Source organism: Sminthopsis crassicaudata, chromosome 2 (assembly GCF_048593235.1).
Source record: "Sminthopsis crassicaudata isolate SCR6 chromosome 2, ASM4859323v1, whole genome shotgun sequence".
Lineage (NCBI taxonomy): Eukaryota > Metazoa > Chordata > Mammalia > Dasyuromorphia > Dasyuridae > Sminthopsis > Sminthopsis crassicaudata.
The window spans coordinates 162,109,087-162,131,106 of NC_133618.1; the positions used below are offsets into that span (position 1 = coordinate 162,109,087).

The window sequence follows — 22,020 nt, forward strand, 5'->3', positions numbered from 1 at the left end:
TAATAAAAAGCCAGGGGAAAATAGACCAAAAATAGTTGGAAACTAACTAATCTTACACTAAAGAATGATTGGGTAAAATAGCAAATCATAGACATAATTAATAACTTCACCCAAAAAAATGACAATAATGAGAAATCATACCAAAATGTGTGGGATACAGCCAAAGCAGTAATAAGGGGAAGTTTTATATTTCTAGAGGCCTACTTGCATAAAATAGAGAAAGAGAGGGTCAATGAATTGGGCTTACAACTAAAATTGCTAGAAAAGGAACAAATTAAAAACCTCCAGACAAACACAAAAGTTGAAATTCAAAAAATAAAAGGTGAGATTAATAAAATTGAAAGTAAAAAAAAAAACTATTGAATTAATTAATAAAACTAAGAGTTGGTTCTATGAAAAAACCAACAAAATAGACAAACCCTTAGTAAATCTGATTAAAAAAAGGAAAGAGAAAAAGCAAATTGTTAGTCTTGAAAATGAAAAGGGAGAACTCACCACTAATGAAGAGGAAATTAGAACAATAATTAGGAGCTACTTTGCTCAACTTTATGCCAATAAATTCAATAACTTAAATGAAATGGAAGAATACCTTCAAAAATATAGCTTGCCCAGATTAACAGAGGAAGAAGTAAGTAGTCTAAACAGTCCAATTTCAAAAAAAGAAATAGAACAAGCTATTAACCAACTCCCTAAGAAAAAGTCCCCAGGACCAGATGGATTTACAGGTGAATTCTACCAAACATTTAAAGAACAACTAACTCCAATGCTATATAAACTATTTGGAAAAATAGGGTTCGAAGGAGTCCTACCAAATTCCTTCTATGACACAGACATGGTACTGATACCTAAACCAGGTAGATTGAAAACTGAGAAAGAAAACTATAGACCAATTTCCTTAATGAATATTGATACTAAAATCTTAAATAAGATATTAGCAAAAAGACTTCAGAAAATCATCCCCAGGATAATACACTATGATCAAGTAGCATTTATACCAGGAAAGCAGGGCTGGTTTAATATTAGGAAAACTATTATTATAATTGACCATATTAATAATCAAATTAACAAAAACCATATGATCATCTGAATAGATGCAGAAAAAGCATTTGATAAAATCCAACACCCATTCTTACTAAAAACGCTTGAGAGTATAGGAATAAATGGACTATTCCTTAAAATAATAAGGAGCATATATTTAAAACCGTCAGTAAATATCATATGTAATGGCAATAAACTGGAACCTTTCCCTGTAATATCAGGAGTGAAACAAGGTTGCCCACTATCACCATAACTATTCAATATAGTACTAGAAATGCTAGCCTCGGCAATAAGAGCCAAGAAAGAGATTCAAGGAATTAGAGTAGGTAATGAGGAAATCAAACTGTCACTCTGCAAATGATATGATGGTATACTTAGAGAATCCCAAAGACTCTGTTAAAAAGCTATTAGAAATAATTCAGAACTTTAGCAAAGTTGCAGGATGCAAAATAAATCCACATAAATCCTCAGCATTTTTATACATTACCAACACAATCCAACAGCAAGAGATACAAAGAGAAATTCCATTCAAAATAACAGTCGATAATATAAAATATTTGGGAATTTATCTACCAAAGAAGAGTCAGGAATTATATGAGCAAAATTACAAAACACTTGTCACAAAAATAAAGTCATATTTAAATGATTGGAAAGACATTAAGTGCTCTCAGATAGGGCAAGCGAATATAATCAAGCTGACAATATTCCCTAAACTAATCTCTTTATTTAGTGCTATACCAATCAGACTCCCAAGAAACTATTTTAATGACCTAGAAAAAATAACAATGGAATTCATATGGAACAACAAAAGGTCGAGAATTTCAAGGGAAGTGATGAAAAAAAAAATTAAATGAAAGTAGTCTAGCTGTACCTGATCTAGAACTATATTATAAAGCAACAGTCACCAAAACCATTTGGTATTGGCTAAGAAATAGACTAGTTGATCAGTGGCATAGGTTAGGTTCACAGGGCAAGATAGTGAATAAAAATAGCAATCTAGTGTTTGACAAACCCAAAGATCCCAACTTTTGGGATAAGAATTCATTATTTGACAAAAACTGCTGAGAAAACTGGAAATTAGTATGGCAGAAACTAGGCATGGACCCACATTTAACACTACATACTAAGATAAGATCAAAATGGGTCCAAGATTTAGGCATAAAGAACGAGATCATAAATTAGAGGAACATAGGATAGTTTACCTCTCAGACTTGTGGAGGAGGAAGGAATTTGTGTCCAAAGGAGAACTAGAGATCATTATTGATCACAAAATAGAAAATTTTGATTACATCAAATTAAAAAGTTTTTCCACAAACAAAACTAATGGAAACAAGATTAGAAGGGAAGTAACAAATTGGGAAAACATTTTTACAGTTAAAGGTTCTGATAAAGGCCTCATCTCCAAAATATACAGTCAATTGACTTTAACCTATAAGAAATCAAGCCATTCTCCAATTGAAAAATGGTCAAAGGATATGAACAGACAGTTTTCAGATGATGAAATTAAAACTATTTCCACTCATATAAAAGAGTGTTCCAAATTACTATTGATCAGAGAAATGCAAATTAAGACAACTCTGAGATACCACTACACACCTATCTGATTGGCTAAGATGACAGGAACAAATAATGATGAATGTTGGAGGGGCTGTGGGAAAATTGGGACACTGATGCATTGTTGGTGGAATTGTGAAAGAATCCAACCATTCTGGAGAGCAATCTGGAATTATGCCCAAAAAGTTATCAAAATGTGCATACCCTTTGATCCAGCAGTGCTACTACTGGGTTTATATCCCAAGAAAATATTAAAGGGAAAGGGACCTGCATGTGCCAAAATGTTTGTGGCAGCCCTTTTTGTAGTGGCTAGAAACTAGAAAATGAATGGATGTCCATCAATTGGAGAATGGTTGGGTAAATTATGGTATATGAATGTTATGGAATATTATTGTTCTGTAAGAAATTCCCAACAGGAGGAATACAGAGAGGCTTGGAGAGACTTACATCAACTGATGCTGAGTGAAATGAGCAGAACTAGGAGATCATTATACACTTCAACAATGATACTGTATAAGGATGTATTCTGATGGAAGTGGATATCTTTAACATAGAGAAGAGCTAATCCAATTCCAATTGATCAATGATGGACAGAATCAGCTACACCCAGAAAAGGAACACTGGGAAATGAGTGTAAACTGTGAACATTTTTTTGTTTTGTTTTGTTTTTTTGTTTATTCTTCCTTTGCAATAACAACAACAACAAAATTCAGTTCTGGACATATATATTGTACCTAGGATATACTATATTATATTTAATATGTATGGGAATGCCTGCCATCTAGGGGAGGGAGGTGGACAGAAGGAGGGGAAAAATTCGGAACAGAAGGAAGTACAAGGGATAATGTTGTAAAAAAAATTACCTATGCAGATGTTCTGTTAAAAAAAAAGTTATAATTATAAAATTAATAAAAAAATAAATTTGAACAAATATTTTTACAAAGGAGACAATTGAGGGAAGTCATCAGCATTAAATGGATTGGGAAAGAATTTTTTATTTGGTGAGATTTTAGGTAGGTTTAGGTAGAACCAAGAGGCAGAGATGTCAGAGACTAATAGAGATTACCTGTCAAAACATAGAAGGAACAGAATGAGTTCTGGCATCAGAAGTTCTGGCCTGTTGAAAATCACAGATTCTTCACATATGTTCCAGATAGTCTTAAATGAAGTATCTCTTCCTTTCCATATTTCTCTTACCTCTTCAAGAGCATCTTCCTATTCCACAGAGGACCTCATCTCATCCTTTCCTAAGAAAACTCTCTTTAATATCATTCCCAATTGCCTCTTCTTTCACTTCAGTTTCTAAAGAAGAGATTTCTCCTTAGAAACCAATCTTTCTTCTAGAGCCCTTGAATCCCTCTTTCTAACCTTCTTCAACAATCTTTCTCTTTCGTTAATCATCATTGCTCTTCTCCCTATATCACTGGATCTTTCCCTTTTGACTACAAACATTCCCTGGATACTGTAATATTAGAAAAATAGCCAACCACCTCTCCAAAAAACAATTCCACCCAAAATAAAAACCTTGTCATTCCCACAAACTATCATTTTGTACATTTCTTCCCCTTTCTCATCCTTAGCACCATGTTTAGTACATAGTAAGCATTTAATAAATATCTTCCCAATCATTCATTCATTCATTGACAAAAGTATGGAAAAATCTGTCTATATGATGACTACATTTCTTTACTTCCCAGTCACTTCTCAACTCCTTACAATTTGGCTTCCTACCTCATTGCTCAAGTGAAATAATTTCCCACTTAAGGTAACTGGCAATTTCCTGAGTGTTGAATCCAATGACCTGTTCCTGGTCTGCATCTTTCTTGACTTCTCTGCAGGTTTTCACACTGCTGGCTATTCCCTCTTCCAAAATTCTTTCCTCTCCCCTAATTTTTTTATTATTAAAGCTTTTTATTTTGAAAACATATGCATGGATATTTTTTTTTTGGCAAAATCTTGTGTTCCAAATTTCCTTCCCTTTCCATCCTTCCCCTAGATGGCAAGTAATCCAATATATGTTAAACATGTACAATTCTTCCAAATATATTTCTACAATTATTATGCTGCACAAGAAAAATCAGATCAAAAAGGAAAAAAATTAGCAAGAAAAAAATGCAAGCAAAAAACAACAAGAAGAGTGAAAATACTATGCTGTGATCCATACTCAGTTCACACAGTCCTCTCTGGATGTGGATGGCTCTCTTCATAACAAGATCATTGATTCAATCATCTCTTTGTTGGAAAGAGTCATGTCCATCATAATTGATCATATAAACTTTCTGCTGTGCACAATGATCTCCTGACTCTTCTCATTTAACATCAGTTCATGTAAGTCTTTCTAGGACTCTCTGAAATGATCCTGCTGATCATTTCTTAAAGAACAACAATACACTCTCCTAGTTTTTAATCACATCGTTCTCTCTTTATTTTCTTCATACCTCTCTGACTACTCTTTAGCTTTCTTTTTCTGGAATTAACATAGCCTATATTATGGGTGGTTAGGAAACAGGGCTCTGTCTTGAATTCTTTACTTTCTTGGTGATTTCTTTAGGCTTCCATGAGATTAATGATCATCGCTATGCAAATTATTCCAAAATATGTGTATTTCCCCTTTTTTTGTCTGCTGAACTCGAGCTCATAGTTACCAGCTGCCTGCTGAATATCTCTACTGTGATGGTCTATAAGCATCTAAAACTGATGTCCAAAATAAAACCAATCATCCTCCCTAAACTCTAAACCCATCCCACACCTTAAATTTCTATTTCAGTTAAAAGCACCACCATCCTTCTAATCATGTAAGTTTGCAATGTAGGCATTATTCTTGAATCTTTCTCTCCATCTCAACCCCACACCTCTAAGTAGTTTCTAGGTTTTAGTAATTCACCTTCCATACCATTTAACGTATTTGTGGACTTCTCAAACAGCCATCACTTGGTTTAAAATTTCTTATGTCTTTCCTAATGCCTCCTAATTGGTCTCCTTGGCTCCAGGGTCTCCCTTTCTCCAATCTATTCTTCACATAGCTACCAAATTGTGATTTCTAAAACATAGGCTTGATTAGTTAAATTTCCATCTGTTGTGTTTATTAATGTGAAATATTTCTGCTGATTGGCCCAAATAAATGCTCAATTTTATATCATAATGTGGTCAGTGGACATGCTGTATCATCTTAAGTTTTCCAGTGCAAATCATTAGGTCAAATTCTCTTGAGTTGATAATGAGTTTCATCTAGGAGGTTCTGCAATGTTTTAGGGATTGATGCAGTTATCACAATATTATCTGCAAATGAGAAGATCTAAAAGATTACATACTCTTTCTTTTGAATTCTGCACAAGACATCTTCTATGACAATGTCAGAACTCCATTGGCTCACCTTGGGTCCCTGGGCTTCTGATTCTAATCACTGTTTCTATCCTGCTAAGACCTTTCCAGCACCCAAGCTATCTTTACATATCCTATTTTACAGCCAGGTCTTCTGAATGCTGATCCAATTCTCTATTCATGACATCATGTTACATCTCAACATGATAAGATAGCATTTTTTTCTCATTGACCTTGTTACAAAATGTATCTCTCCGTTTTTCAGGGCCAGGCCAATTCATTAGTAACCAGACAGCTTCTACTCTATGACTATGAATGTTACCTTTGGAGTTTAGTTCTGTTTTGTTCTACATTGCATAGTCAAACGCATGAGTTTCTTTTTTTTCTTTTTCTTTCTTTCTTTTTTTTTTTTTTTCTGAGGCTGGAGTTAAATGACTTGCCCAGGCTCACACAGCTAGGAAGTGTTAAGTGTCTGAGAACAGATTTGAACTCTGGTCCTCCTGAATTCAAGGCTGGTGCTCTATTCACTGTACCATCTAGCTGCCCCCAAACACATGAGTTTCAAAAAAACACTTTCTCCCTCCTCTTCCTTGTAGTCTAAAATAACTGAAAATAAATTATTTCAATTTTTTCAAAGCTCCTGACATTTTTCTCTCTTTTTTGGTCAGATTCATGCTTTTAGAAAGCAAGTGCTGTGATAATTGTAGAAATATATAGAAGAATTGCATGTTTAACATATTTTGTATTACTTGCCATCTAGAGGAGGGGGTTGGGGAAGGGAGAGGGAAATTTGAAACAAAAGGTTTTGAAAGAATCAATGTTAAAAATTATCCATGCATATGTTTTGAGAATTAAAAGCTTTAAAAAAGTAAAAAAATAAAACAAGTGCTAGTTTTCACACACACACACAAAAATTCCTTAAAGAAGTAATTGATCAATAGCCTTTCCTCATCACTTTCTCCAGTTTAATCCACTCTCTATTTTATAAGGTTTACATTTTCCTTAATTTCAGAGCACACACTGTATTTTAAGAGCTAGTATTTTAGCCAGTACCTTTTAAATAAATGCTAGAATGAGACAAACACAATTTATTACTCCATAGGGCCCCCAAAATTCTCTCAGAACCAAATAATGCCTTGTCTCAATTTTTTTTCCTTACTGCCACCTCCAAATTTTATTTTTTGAGTATTCTCTATAGCGATTTTTTTCATGATATATTAAAAGATGAAATTGATTTTTGTGAAGTGTCAGAAAGGACATTATAAATGAAGAAGAGGGAAAAAAAGAAATAAATCCCTGGGAGGCATTATAAGATCAAAGGATCATATATTTATAACCGGATCTTTGAGGCCATCCCTGGTAAATAAGGAAACTGAAACAGATAAGGGAAATGAATTATCCAGTGTCACCTAAACTAAGGTCTGAGAATTGGGACTTAGTTCTTCCTAATTCTGAGACCAGCATTCTATTGTACTAATCTATTGTGGGGATAGTCATGATGGGAATAAGGGAGGGCATAAAAGAAAGAAGGAATAAAACTGCTCTGGGAGGGGGTGGAGGGAATTCCCTTTACTGTAATCTTTGACACGCCCTTTTCATTGCTTCTATATATTTTGTGCTTAGCCCTCCCCATTTTGGACTCCTTAGTCTTAAGAGAGACACATCTTTCTGACCAAAAAATAGACTTGCTGTTGAGTCATTTCAGTCATGTCCCACTCTTAGTGACCTATTTTGGGAATTTTCTTGGAAAGATACCGGAGTGGTTTGCCATTTCTTCAGCTCCTTTTACAGATGAGGAAACTGAAATACATAGGGTTAAATCACTTGCCCAGGGCTACCCAGCTAGTAAGTGTCTGAGGCTAGATTGTAACGCAGGAAGAGGAATTCTTCTGACTTTAGGCCCATCACTTTAGTCACTGCACTACCTAGCTGTCCCCAAACCAGCCTTGGCTGGTGACAGAGATTTGGCTGGAGTGTCTGGTGTCAACCCTTCTCTCATACTGTGAACACAGCTGTTCCAGGGGCCAGGCAATGCCAGTCTCAGCAAAAGATCCCGTAAGATGACTTAGCATCATCTGGCACAACAGAACCTTGGCTCTGATTTGAATTAAAAAACACAAAGATAAAACTGCTTTCCAGAGCAGAAAGACCTCTTAAGGGACTGGGAGCTTTGGCTTTGGAGCATTGCATGTGGCCTGCCAGTAGGTGGTCTCCTGGGTAGTATATTTCATCTGCACTCCTAATTAAAGCCCAAATTAAGCTCACTCACAACATCCCCATGAAAAAAAAGTCCTGCAGGAAAGAGTTACCAAAGACTATCTGCTCAAAACAGGGGCCAGGATAAGCCCTCAAATCCAAGGCTTGATCCTGTTTTTTTTTTTTTTTGTTTTGTTTTGTTTTGTTTTGTTTTTTTGTTTTTGTTTTTTAATCAGTTTTGTTATGTAAATTCATGAGAACAAAGCTGTTTCAAATCAATACTAAGGACTCCCTGCCCCCTCCCCAACACATTTGATTTTATGAATAAAAAAATCTAGACTGCCATCAAACATGGTTTGACTATGGAATCTTAAACTCCTTTGGGTGAGAAAATAGTGACTTAAATCAGAAAATGTTTCATGGATGAGTTGGATTTCTAGAGCAGATGAAATCCTGATAGTGTAAAGAGTGGCGCCTCAATAATATTTTTGAGTGTTGTGCTTTTTTTTTTTTTTCTCAGAATAAATAATGGAAAAGGAGATCGAAGTAAGGATGGATAGAGATAAATGAAAACCGGAGCAACAAGGTAGATAGTGTCAAAGGTTAAGATGTGGACACAGTCCTTGGGAGGTCAGGATCTAGATGCTTGAATTCCCTCAGGCATAGCCTTTGGGGATCTGATTCAGAAAGTGGAGCAATAGCAGAGTCAGAGGTAGGGTAGAAAATGAGAACTCCTTCCTTAAGTTAATCATTAAGTCCAAAACTCTTCTCCCAAGTCTACTTTCCCTCACAAACATTGATGGGGGAGACTACCTGTGTTCTGGCTTGGCCCAGGGACCAACTATAAGTAGTACATAGTAATGTGTGTGCCAGTCTCAAGATATATGTCAGATTCTCTGTTTCTCTTCCCCTTAACTCCCAGAAAAAATTGCCTCAGGTGCTGGAAATACAGTTCAACATCTAGATTTGATTTAAATTATGTCTCTTGATGCAGAGTGCATCCACATATCAGTGACAGCATTAAGAGTTTTAGCCATTTTGTTTCTCCTACTGGTACCATAGTAGGAGATCCTGCTGTAGTTATTAAACTTGCCAAAAGGTGAAAAGTATATTGTGCAGAATTATATTTTAGTAAATATTTTTACTATTCTAATTCTTCAACCCCTGCACTCAAGGGAGAGCAGGCAAGCTCAGGTACCAAATAAGAAAAACCAAGAGGAAAATGAAATATTTCTTGATCACATGGAAGGGAAAAAAGGATGACTTTAAGGATTAAATTAATGGAGAATATTAGAGGTTCCTGGCTGTGACAAAAATGGAAAAGTAGCAGCATTGAGAGCCTGCTTTGGCTCCCAAGTTTCAGATCCACCAATAAGAACAATGATTCTGGAATCCTATGTCTTGAATGGAATTTGGAAACTGTGTTTATTTTCTTTATTCCTGTAATGACCATGGCTAGGGCTAAAACAATGGAACTTTGTTTTTCCTGGAATTAGATCTCATCTATATATAATAATAGCCCAGGGTCTAAAGAAAGCTGAAGTTGCAGAGCTCAGTGAGAGATGTTCTATTATATGCTGTTTATTGCCTTTATTAGATGCACGCAAAACATAAAACAGGTTAGTCTGTGCTTTAGAGAAATTTAGTTGTGACAAAGTCACAGGAGAAAATATGATTTGTGATAGTTTGGGATTTGAGAGCTATTTCTGATGCTTTTGATTGGGTATATAGACACCTTTCTAGAGTTTCTTATCCTGAGGTCCATGAACATTTCTTTTTAAGAATTTTGATATGTTATATTTCAATACAATTAGTATCTTTTGTAATTCTATGTATTTTATTCTACAAATTTAAAAACATTCCAAGAGTCTATTAGCTTTGCCAGATTGCCAAAGGAGCCCATGACCACCAAAATGTTAAATATGCATGCCTTGAAGTAATGCAACAGTTTGACCATCTGGAAAGGGGCCAAGAAGGAAGGTAGAAGGTAACCTATTTTTCTGAAGAGATTATGACAAATCCCACTCTCTCTAGAGTGGGTGACAAATGTAACTTCCAGAATGAATGTTGGATGTCTCAGAGCCTGATCCTTTTTGGTGAATAGGTTGAAGCTAATTGCTTGTAATTAAAAAATGAGTAAACTTTATTGAAAAACTGCTGTAGACATTTTGACATAAGCCTTAGCTACTTTTTAAGGCAGATTTACACATGTAGCATTACATTTTAAGAACAAAATGGGAGGAGATTACAAATCTAATTGGGACTTTAGCCTATGTACATAGTAGCTTACCTTCCCTACCCCCTTTTCAGCTGCAATGCCCTTTTTAATATAATAGTTGCATTGAGACATACTTAAATGAATGCATCATTTGGGTTGGTCAGTGTCCATTTGTTATATTAGACTAGCTTTCTATGCTCAGATTTGGGAGACCCTTTCCCATATCACCCTTTCCCACTCTTCTGCACAATTTAATATAAAAGCAAGACTGGATAGACACATTAAAGATAGGCTTACCCTGGGGTCTGTCTCCAACTTCTGCTTATGGGGTAGACTGCGTCTTCTCTTAGTCTTGGCAAGGCCATTGTGGTAAAAGTGGTACAAGCCTCCTGTGAAGGGGAGCTGGAGAGAAGGAACAAGCAAGGGGATGATTAACCTCTTTTAAAAGCCTAATGATAGCAAAATTAAAAGCTCTTGGAACCAGCTTGATATGGATATAGGTGATCTGGGGAAACTAAAGCCTCAGTCTCTGAATTGCTTGGCTAAATAAGCATCTACCTCTTGTCCTAAATCTGGGTTAAAGCCAATATTCTCACCATCTCTTAGTTACTTCTACTATACATGCATATATTTCTTTGTATTTCCTAATTCTATTTTCTTTGTCCAAATCTCAAAATTATCCAGTCATCTAGTCAAATCCATACTCAAAAGGAATTTCTATTCTGATATATCCAATAAGTGATCATCTGTCTTTGCATGAAGCCCTCCAAAGACAGGTAATCCTCCACTTCCTGGAGCAGTCCGTCCTACTTCTGGACAACTTACATTTTAATTAAGGCTTTCTGGTTAACCAATCAATATATGCCTCTTGGCAATTTCTATCCATAACTTTTGCTTCTATCCTCTGAGTCTAAACAGAGAAAATCTAATATCTCTTTCACCTGAGAGTCCTTCACATACCCAGAGAAAGTTAAAATGTACCCTCTCTCCTCCCCTGTTCCAAGTCCAGGGTCTTCTTTTCTATAGCTTAAATATGCCAGTTAGCAATGAATGTAGAGGGAAAGATAATGCTTAGGGTTCATGCTTAAGATTTGGATGGGTTATGGGGTGAAGAAACAACTTTTGAGCTTGCCTAACTGACAAAGTGATGATATCATCATTGAAAATACAAAATTATCCTCTTGAATATTTGGTTTGCCAACATACTTCTTGAACCATGGTGCCTAGAAGTGAATATATAATACTTTATGGTCTCATGAGAACAGTCTATGATGGGGTTTTGTAAGCTTCAAATGAAACCATATTTGGTACTTATATATGTATTAACTACTGTTAATATTCGTATTTCTAGAAGTTATATCTCTTAATGTAGCCCACGATCATGTTAGCTTTTTTGGCTACCCCACTATTCTGCTGCTCATATTGAATTTGCTATCCATTCTCTTATACCTTTTCAGAATATATCTTTTCAGACCAACTGCTATTTATTTAACTATCTTATACTTTTTTAACTCTAGTGCAAAACTTTACATTTAATTCTTCTTCAATTTTATCTTATTAGATTTAGTGCCATTCTCTAGACTGTCAAGATTTTTTGATTTTGACAATAATTGTGATAGAACCAATCTCTACCAAGATACCTTTCCATCTACAATATGACTTAGAAAAAGGAGGCTTTTCTAGAACCTGATTGGCCTGGATATGGGACAAGACTCAAGTTGTTTTTTCCTTGAGACAGTTTCTTTATGGTTTCTTGTTATATTAATATAGTTTCCTGATCATCTAGGAACATAAAAGCTCCCATCCATATGAACTGGCAACCTTACTTAGCAAATAACTACAGATCACAAGAGTTGCCATACTCATTCCACATTTATCAAATATGTTTCCATAAGAAGTGGTGTGTGTCTATAGAAACTAAGTGCCACTGAATCATTGCCGCACATCTTTGCAATGTTAACAGTAGGTAAACCTTTTATTAAGTATTGACCAATGAGTGCTGCATTTCATCACAACACAGAAGCTGAAGAGACCACCAGCATATAGTTTTCCCTAATGACTATCTATTGTGTTAGCTATCCTTCCCAACTTTGTGTTTGTGCAATTGACTAATATGTCATTTATATTTTTATCTAAATCATTGACAAAAACATTAAACACCACAGGATAAAGACAAGATTGCTGGAATATCCCTTGGGAATCCTGTCATATTGACATGAAACTATTAGCAACTTTTCACCTTGTCATCTTACCAACTTTTGGCAATTATAAGTATTATTATTTAATCTCTCCATTATCTCCACAAGAATAATGTGAGATACTTTATCAAAAACTTCTCTGAAATCAATGTAAATTATATCCACAACATTCTCCTGATTTACTAGTTTAGTAATCTTGTCAATAAAGGAAAAGAAGTTAGTTTGCCATGACCTCTTCTTGATAAAGTCTTGTTGGCTTTTTGAAATCAGTGATTCCTTTTCTACATATTCACTAACCGTTTTAAAAAATGAAGCATGCTAGAATTTTCCCAGGAAGCAAAATTAAGCTCACTGGATTATAACCCTCCCCCCTTCCTTTATTTTCTTAATTAGGACAGCATTTATCGTTCTCCTCTCCTTTCCCCCCATGATCTTTCAAATATCACTGCTCACAGCTCAAAAAATAAATCTACCTTTTCTTTCAATTTCTGAGTATTTAGTTCAATATTGACAAAGTGATCTGAATTCATCCAGGGAAGCTAGAAGTCCCCTTATTATCTCCTTATTTATCCTGGATATAGACTCCCACACTTCTTTTTTGTTCTTATCTAAATTCTATCCTTCCTACAAGAAATATTAGTCATAGGAACCTATGCCTTAGAGCTCAAAGTATCTTAGATGCCAGTGATAAACTTATATGACAGCTACTGAGATTCCTAGTAGAACTATAGCTAGATTTTTTTTCTAGTCTCAGATAAAAAACAGTTGAATTGTTAGAGATAAATGGTGCTACACATGAGAATTTGACCTCAGGTGCAGGGAAACCATGAAGAAACAAGAGATTGCTAGAAGAGGTAAATCTGAAAAACACCATGGCTATAGGATGTCAGAACACATAATTGAAGTAAAAGTCATTATGTGTTGGCAGAAGATCACAAGGTATATTGATTAATCACAACCACAAGACAGGAGAGTAGTAACCATACCTCTTCTTGGATCTTTGCACTTTGGAAGAACTAAAGATTTGTAACTCTCAGAAATAGCTCTGTAGCAAAACACCTGGCAGCAATGAAAAGTATTTCTTGGACAAAGATGAGGGAAATTGAGGTTAAAGATGCCTGTTCTGCCTCTTTTGCAGCCATATACAACTACAGCCACATGTGATCTCTCTCTTCATTTGGGGTGCCAAATCATTGTACATGGGTGCTCTGTTCATAAATATGTAATTTTGGGTTGCTTATATTTTGCAAGCTATTTTGTGGGCTTAGGAAGTAGATTGGTTTTTTTTTAATCTGGGACAATTTGCTTTTTGTCCCATGCAGTTTTCATTTATGATATAGATATAGATCTAAGATCTAAGATTATGATATACATATAGATCTGAAAAAAACAGGCTTTAAAAAATTAATGATTTTGAAGGAGTTCAGTGATTTGCTATTATGTTTCAAATGGAACTAATTGACTAAGCTTTTAAACCCACATCATTCTGCCTATCATTGAATGTTCAATAATAGTCCAAACTCATTCCTCTGACTCATTGTTTAGGTTTTGATGGCTTAAAATGAGAGTAAATAGCTATTATTTTGCTCTAGTAAGAAACTTTAAGGATCTTTCCTTCCTAGATTGATATTTTTGCAATGGTAAATTAGGCCATCTTTTGTCTCATTTCTTACTTAGCTCTTAATCATTGAATGGACATTATTCTAGATATACTAGGTCTGGGAAAGACCTTCATTTAGAAAGGCCAAGGTTATCCATTGCATCATGGGCTATTCCCAGTCACCTTGACGTTTGTCTTGCTACTAGACTTCCAATGACTTTGAAGGAGAAAGTGAGACTGAAAACTTCTGTGCTGTTTTGTCTCAATTAAATCCAATTTACACACAAATCAAGACATCCTTGTGACATCTTTGGTCCTCTTCAAGAAGAAGGATGAACAACAATGACCTCTTTCTACATTTTGTAGATAAGGATAAAGGCCCAAAGAGATAAAATGAGTTGCCTAAGATTACACAGCTAATAGATAAGAGAAGCTCCCTCTTTTGTAAAATGGCTAGTCTAAAAAAAGAAAAAAAAAAAGTAAAATGGCGGGTCTCAAAGTTTTGTAACTGTTTCTTCTACTTTGCTTTAAGATCCCAAATCTTAGCACCAGAGAGTTTAAGATTAGGAATATTACATAGTATACTGAACTGGAAATCAAAAGACTTGGCTTCAAATTTTCCCAAGGATACTTAACTAGCTGTGTAATCCTATGTAAATTAATAAAACTTTTCTGTAAAATGGGAATAATAATAATAGTATTATTTACCTTATAGGGTCATTGTGAAGATCAAATGAGCTAACGTGTGGGTGTATGTATACACACACACATATATTGCTTTGAAAAACTTAAAAGCACTATAAAATATTAGTTATTATTTTACCAATTTTAATGGTCCTCAACCTATGGACTATGAACTCTGGGGAGCTGTGTTCTTATTGCAGAAGGAAATATAAAATACACATTCAAATTCATGGTTGGTATTCACTAAATAATTATTGACTGACCATATTTTCCTCTCTTTTCTCATTATTCTCTCATTAATAGACTGAGAATTGGGCATGAGTTTTAGAGCCATTTAGGTTAGCTATGGCAACAAAAAGTAGTCAGTGTACTCATAAGACACCAAAGTAAGCAAAATGGAAATCAGTTGTTAAGAATAGTTTAAAGTTCACTCAGACAGTGAAAAGAGCACTGGTTGCACGTCACTGGGGCTTGGATTTTCAGCACACCTCAGCTTCTGGGTTACTGTATGATCTTGCACTTCATATTTTTGGAACTCAGCTCCCTCTTTTGCAAAATGACTGATCTCACTTAATCCTGATTGCCTCTAGTATTTGTGAATGTGTGAGTGTATATGTATATGTGTGTGTTCATACCTTTGACTCAATTATCCCACAACAAAGGAACTGAGGCAAACTGAAGTTGTGTTTTGTTCAAGGTCACAAAGCTAATAAGTATCTGAAGCCAGCTTGTTCATCATTTGTGTTTCTTTTTTTGATAAATATATTTTAACTTTTTTTGTCTATTTGTCTCCTAGAGAAATAGATTTCATTTCTATAAATGCATATTCAAACCTTAAATATTTTTATAGAGATTTCATCAGAAATATTTATTATAAAGATGATTTTCAAATACATGATTCCATCTTATATAATATTATGTTGCAAATAATATATTAATATATAATAATTATACATATACATGCAGATTTTTATGCAAAAGATTTTAATTTTTACATAATATAATCATAAACTTTCCAAATTATCAATGTTTGAGAATTTAATATTGCATTTTTTCATAACGCATTTTATAAATATTTGGATTTTCAGTCCTTAAGAATTTATCAGAGTATACAATGTGAGATGTTTTCTCCAATTCTCCCAATAGTTTTAAAAGATTAGATAGAGATTTGCCCTTCACCTATGGAATTTTATAATCTCAAATTTATTTCACACTAATACATAGACATATTTTATCCAAAATTATGTAATATTTTCCATTTATCTATTTTCTAGTGTAGCACTAGATAGCTCATAAATTGTTGCTTTGTAGTACATTTTGATACCTGTTGGTTTCTTGGATATTCTTGACATTTTATTCTTTCAAATGAACTTCTCTACATATATGAAGCATCATTAAATAGATGGATTAATTTTATAATATTGTTATCTTAAATATATTAGATTCTATCAATTATATATATTTAGTATTTCTCAAGTTATACAGTTCTTCTTTTGTTTCTGTGAAAAGTATTTTACAGTTGTAGTTAGGTATGTTCGATGTATGTCTTAGCAGAGTAATTATAGAATAAAAGGGATCTTAGAATAAGAAGGTCCCTTTGTGGTCATTCTGTCCAAACCTAAACAACAAAAGCACTTGACTGGTAAAGAATCACCTGTCAATTTGAGTTTTAATAAAAATCTATGAACTAGAAATATTTTTAAAGATGTCAAGATTAGCATTGAGAGCTAATTTGGAATCCATTTTCATTACCAACCCTTTATTTTCCAAATCTGCCAGTCTCTTCTGAAGTCCTCGTCTTCAGTCCCCCAAAGTGAAGAAAATACGACCTGTGCTACCAAGATATTTTGTTTATTGCCTGCATGGTATTGATTTGCATCATTATAGGGAACTTCCACAGAGATGAGATCACAGATTCACTTGAATACCTGGAAATACTGATGATATATTTGTGTGTTGATCTCATATTCTCCTGTTTTGCTAACACTATTTATTATCTTGATTATTTTTGGTTGTCTATTGAATTTTCTAAGCAAATCATTGCATTGTTTCCAAACAGAGGTAATGTAGTTTCCTTCCTTCTTGTATTTATTCTTTATTTTTCTTGACATATTACTGTTAGGTATTCTTTCTAAAATAATAGCAGTAATATTTCCAAAGCTATTATTTTGTAAAAATGTCAGAAATAATGGTGAGAGTGGATACCCTCGTATAAACAGTGTTTTTAGTAGGAAACATGTAATATTTTTCTATTTGAATAAAATTCTACCTCTGATTTAGCTAAACCTTCCTATTCCATTGCTGTTAGTAATTTTTAATGTGCCTGAATGCTATGTTTTATCCATAGCTTTTTCCACATTTCCAGAGAGAGTTTAATTATTAATGTGATCATGGAATCACGGAATTTTTGATTTATCATTTGATTTTTTCCCCTAACATTAAATCATCCTTCCTTGAATTACTGACATAAATACAAAGTGGTCATTTAGAAATTTTAAATATATGTGTGTATATTGTTGTGTATTTTTTAATTTTTTAAATTTAATTTTTAAAATATTTTAATATTTCACTTTGTATTTAGTACTTATTTGATTTGGTATTTTACTTAGTTAAATAGCAAATGTCATTTACTTAAAATCGCAAATAGCAAATACGATTTAGTATTTGCTATTAAATATTAAAATATTATTTTCTAACAGTATTTTACTTAATAGTTTAAATTTTTTTTAGTTAAATAAATATTTAGTAATCACATTAGTTTAAAACTTTCTTTCTCTATCTTATCTGTCCCTTGTTTGGGGACTATGAACTAACTGATATCATGGCAAGAATTCCTCCTTTTTGGTAAAAAACATACTTCATAAACCAATTCATTTGTGAATCTATATGATTCTGTTTAATGAAATATTAAGTTATTATTTTTAATTTTGTCCATATGATTACTTATTTTTGTGAAAATTTATGTTTCCTTCATGTTAAAATTGTCGGCATAAAGCAACTCAATCTCTATTGTTTGCACATGAAACATTATATTATATTTTGTAACTTTACAGTTATTTCTTTTATTAGTAATTATCAAATAATTAATTAAATTACAATTGTAAATTATACTTTTACAAAATATTTTGTAAGTTTCTATTGTTACTTCTAAGTGTTTTTCAGAATTTTTAACTTTTGCAGCACAATAAATTCAATATTTATGAAATACCTACTAATTATAAGGTATAGGTAACTCCAATCATCCAACAAACATTTATTTTTACATTAAACTTTCTGCATAAAGAGTTCTGTGTTAGATACTGACAACACATGATTCCATCCTTATATGCCTTACATAGCAGAGGGCTTCAATAAGGATAAGTCATGGCTCATAACTACATGGATAGAATCCTATGATTTGGCTCCTGTGGAGACAGAGAGCAGTTGGGTGACTACACAGAAGGTTGAGGGCATAGATGGGGATGTAACTAATAGTAATGGAATATATAAGTTAGAAATGCTTTGCCTACATTAAATATAATTTGATGACTCTTAGGTAAGTAAGAAAGATTCCAGGGGAAGCACATCTGTAAAGGAAGGCAGACCAAAAGGTACCCAATGCTCTTATTTCCCCTGAATGTGTAGGATACTTAACTGTCTAGGAAACTGATTTTTGCAATGATAGATAATACTATTTCGCACTTGTATATTTTCCTTCAAACTTCTCTAGGTGTTTTTACATGCACTAATTTTCTCATTTAATATTCATGTATTTTTCAGTATCAAAAATATAATATAAATTAGACCAAATTATGTATTTCTTTCCTTTGAGAGGTAGCATGGAGAAGTGGATAGAGAGCTGGCCTCAAAGGAAGGAAGACTAGGATTTAAGCCTTCAATACCTCTTGCTCTTTAGGCCCCCTACTCCTTCTGACTGAAAAGGGTGGGTCATAATAATGTGACTTAATTGGCAGAATTGTTGTGAAGCTCAAATGAGATAATGTTTACAAAAAGCTCTTAGCATAGTATCTGACACATAGCAGGCATTATATGAAATATAAATATTATTCCCTTCCCAGTTTTCTGAAAAATTTTATCTCATATTCTACTTTTTTTTTTTTTTTTTAGTATATTGCCTTATTCTATTAGATTATAGGTACTCTGAAGACAAAGGCTAGTTTAGAACTTAATGAATAAGTAGGTAACTTAAGATATTTGCTGAATTTTATGTTAGCTTTTCTCAGTCCAGATTTATTTTCCTTCCCCCCGTTTTTTGTTGAAACTCTATTTTTGACCTTGCTTCTGCTTCCTAGGTTATTTTGAGGTGTTCTATAGGTTTTTTGTTGCATCTGACTCTTTATGACTCTATTTGGGGTTTTCTTGGCAAAGATTCTGTAATGGTTTGCCATTTTCTCTTCCAGCTCATTTTACAAATGAGGCAATGGAAGCAAATGGAGTTGAGTGACTTTTTCAGGGTCACACAGCAAGTAAGTATCTGAGGCCATATTTAAACTCTGGAAGATGAGTCTTCCTGGCTCCAGCCTGAGTGCTCTATCCTTTGTGCTACTTAGGTACCCCTAGGTTAAAGGTTATTTTTATCAATAAGATCACAGACTTAAAACTTAAAAATACCTCAGAAATTGTCTATCCCATCCCTCTCACTTTTACAGATAAGGAAACTGAGGTGATATAGGTAAAGAATGGTAGAAAATAGATCAGAAGTCAAAACTTCTGATTCTGAATCTGGCAAGAATGCTGTATATAGCAGTTCTTGGTCTCTAGATAGCAGATTTGGTTCAGCAAGCTACAATTATTTGACCTATTATAATTCCATTAAGTAGTAAAGTGGATAGAGAACCTATGAAGCAAACTCCAGTTCAGTACTGAGGTATTCTGGAATTAAAGGGAAAATGGAAATTTTGGGGAGAGTTATGACAGCATCAGACACTCTAAAGTGTACTTCTGGTAGAGAATCATGAGATAAAAAGTCTGAGAACTTTACTTAAAAATGAAATTCAAAAGCTTAGGTCCTATCCAGTCTGGAACTTTTTTTCTTTTAAATGTAAGTCTAATTATCTTATCTGGATTTGTTCTTTCTCAATATGCATGTTTTTTTCCCTTTGTGAATCAAGTCTAGATATACACTTGTAGAATGAATAGTAGCTAGTGAAAGGAAAGGAAAGAGGAAATGTTAGACTTGAGCATCCAGTTATATGGGCAGCAGAAAAAGAAAAAAGGCAGTCAGTAATTCATTGTGTCAGATTTTAGGGCTAAGCATATGCATATGTACATACATACATGTAGGCATTATATGTACACTATATTTATACAGAAATGGCATATTAGTGTATATACATACACATATATATGTAAATAAATATAAACTACACATACTGGATTTCTATTAGGAAGCCTTTGTGATTTATCATCCTTTCACACTCTAATCCATGTGATTTGATGTAAGATATTATGATTCCCTTTTCTGAATCAAGTTCTCATATGGTATTTGCCTATCTACCTGGCTTATCTCACTATACAAAACTGTATCCCTTCCACCAAGTTTCATTTACTGACCTTGCTTAGTTCAAATAATTCATAAGACTCTGATGATAGGCAAGTTCTGATCCCAATCAACAATAGGCACCTTTTTAAAGCCCTGTAACACTTTTTTTTTAAAGCTCCCATAATACTTCTTACTTTCAAGGTCTTGAATGATTTCTCACATCCCTCCATTTCTAGACTCTATTTCCCACAACTAGAAAACAACAAACATTTTTAATATTTAATATAAAACATGAAAACATTTAAATAATTCTTCTGTGGCCTCTTTCCCTTTGCCTAAATTATCAGGAAAAAATCACATCACTGCAGAAATCATAAGATTTCAAAGTTAGAAGGGAATTAACTATAAAGGACATCTAGACCTCAATTTAGAGATGAAGTGATCAAAGGTCATATTGCAATGTGGCAGTGAAGACCAGATTAGCAAACATTTTTTATGCCCTCAACCTCAGGACTTTCTCTTCTAATGTAACCAATGATTTACATGGACAACTAGTCAAAAAAGTCAAATGTTAAAGCTTTTGGTAACAATTTCCATTGCTATTAATTTTTTTTTTTTACTTTCCCTATTGTCAATTTTTTAATGCTGTATTGTTTAAATGTTCATGCCCAGAGCTTGGTAGCCTATCCTATTTGGATGGCGCCAGTAATATAATTATGTCTTTTAAGCAGTGGTAAAAGTATTACAGCAGCCAAACACAGAACCCTTGGGAGAGACTTCATGAGGAATAGCTACCCTGGCTAGGCCAATGGGAATTGGATTAAGCTCAATGATTTAGCCATCTTGCCAAGAGGTCTGGTATATGAATAAACAGTTTTCTATGGAAATGTGACTCTGTGAATTGGTTCTTGTTCATTAAAAATCCATAGGCTCTGAGGCAAGTTTACTGTAAGTTATCCATTTGTATCTTTCAGGCTAAATGTTTTATGAATATATTTTTATACTAACCTTACTGACTTACCCAGGGGAGTTTCTGACAGTTTCTGGTAACTTGATACTTTGATAGATCTATAATTTTATCAATGTGGGTACGTCCATGTTTGCAAATGTTAACTTACATACTTTCTTAACCTAGACCATTCTTGAAAGCTTGTAGACAGATACTTGCAAATTATCATTGTGAAATCAGAAAAGACCTATCTTAGATTTAGAACAATTTTGTATTTTTGTCTGTTTTATGGACAAAATAATCAACCAGGATGGTGCTAACTCTTTTGATGATAAAATTCTCCATGGTAGTCTACATTGATTCTTCAAAAAAAGACATATTGTAAGGATAATTAGAACTGGGGTAGTTGATATGTGGGGGAAGAAAGCCAGCAATTTCTCATAGAATGTAAAAAAGAGAGAGAACTCCTGTGTTTGTATCCCAAAAGGATCATTAAAAAAGGGGGAAAGGACTCACATGTGCAAAAATGTTTGTAGCAGCTATTTCTGTAATGGCAAGGAACTGGAAACTGAGCAGATGCCCATCAATTGGGAAATGGCTGAATAAGTTGTGGTATATGAATGTAATGCATTATTAATGTTCTATAAGAAATAATCAGCAGGATGATTTCAGAAAGTCCTGGAAAGACTTACATGAACTGATTTATGCTAAGTGAAATGAACAGAACCAGGAGATCATTAGACATGGCAATAACAAGATTATGGGATGATCAACTGTAAT

The 22,020-nt window shown here is 33.9% G+C and overlaps 1 protein-coding gene across 2 annotated transcripts in view; it reads right to left on the bottom strand.

Annotated features, from left to right (window-relative positions):
- The window catches only part of PCSK2 (proprotein convertase subtilisin/kexin type 2), a 295,115-nt gene that overhangs the window by 242,070 nt on the left and 31,025 nt on the right, over positions 1-22,020 (bottom strand). For both annotated transcript variants that reach the window (XM_074287811.1, XM_074287812.1), the window contains exon 2: positions 10,625-10,729. In XM_074287811.1, the coding sequence (XP_074143912.1) occupies positions 10,625-10,729 (105 nt within the window). The remainder of the gene's footprint in view (positions 1-10,624; positions 10,730-22,020) is intronic.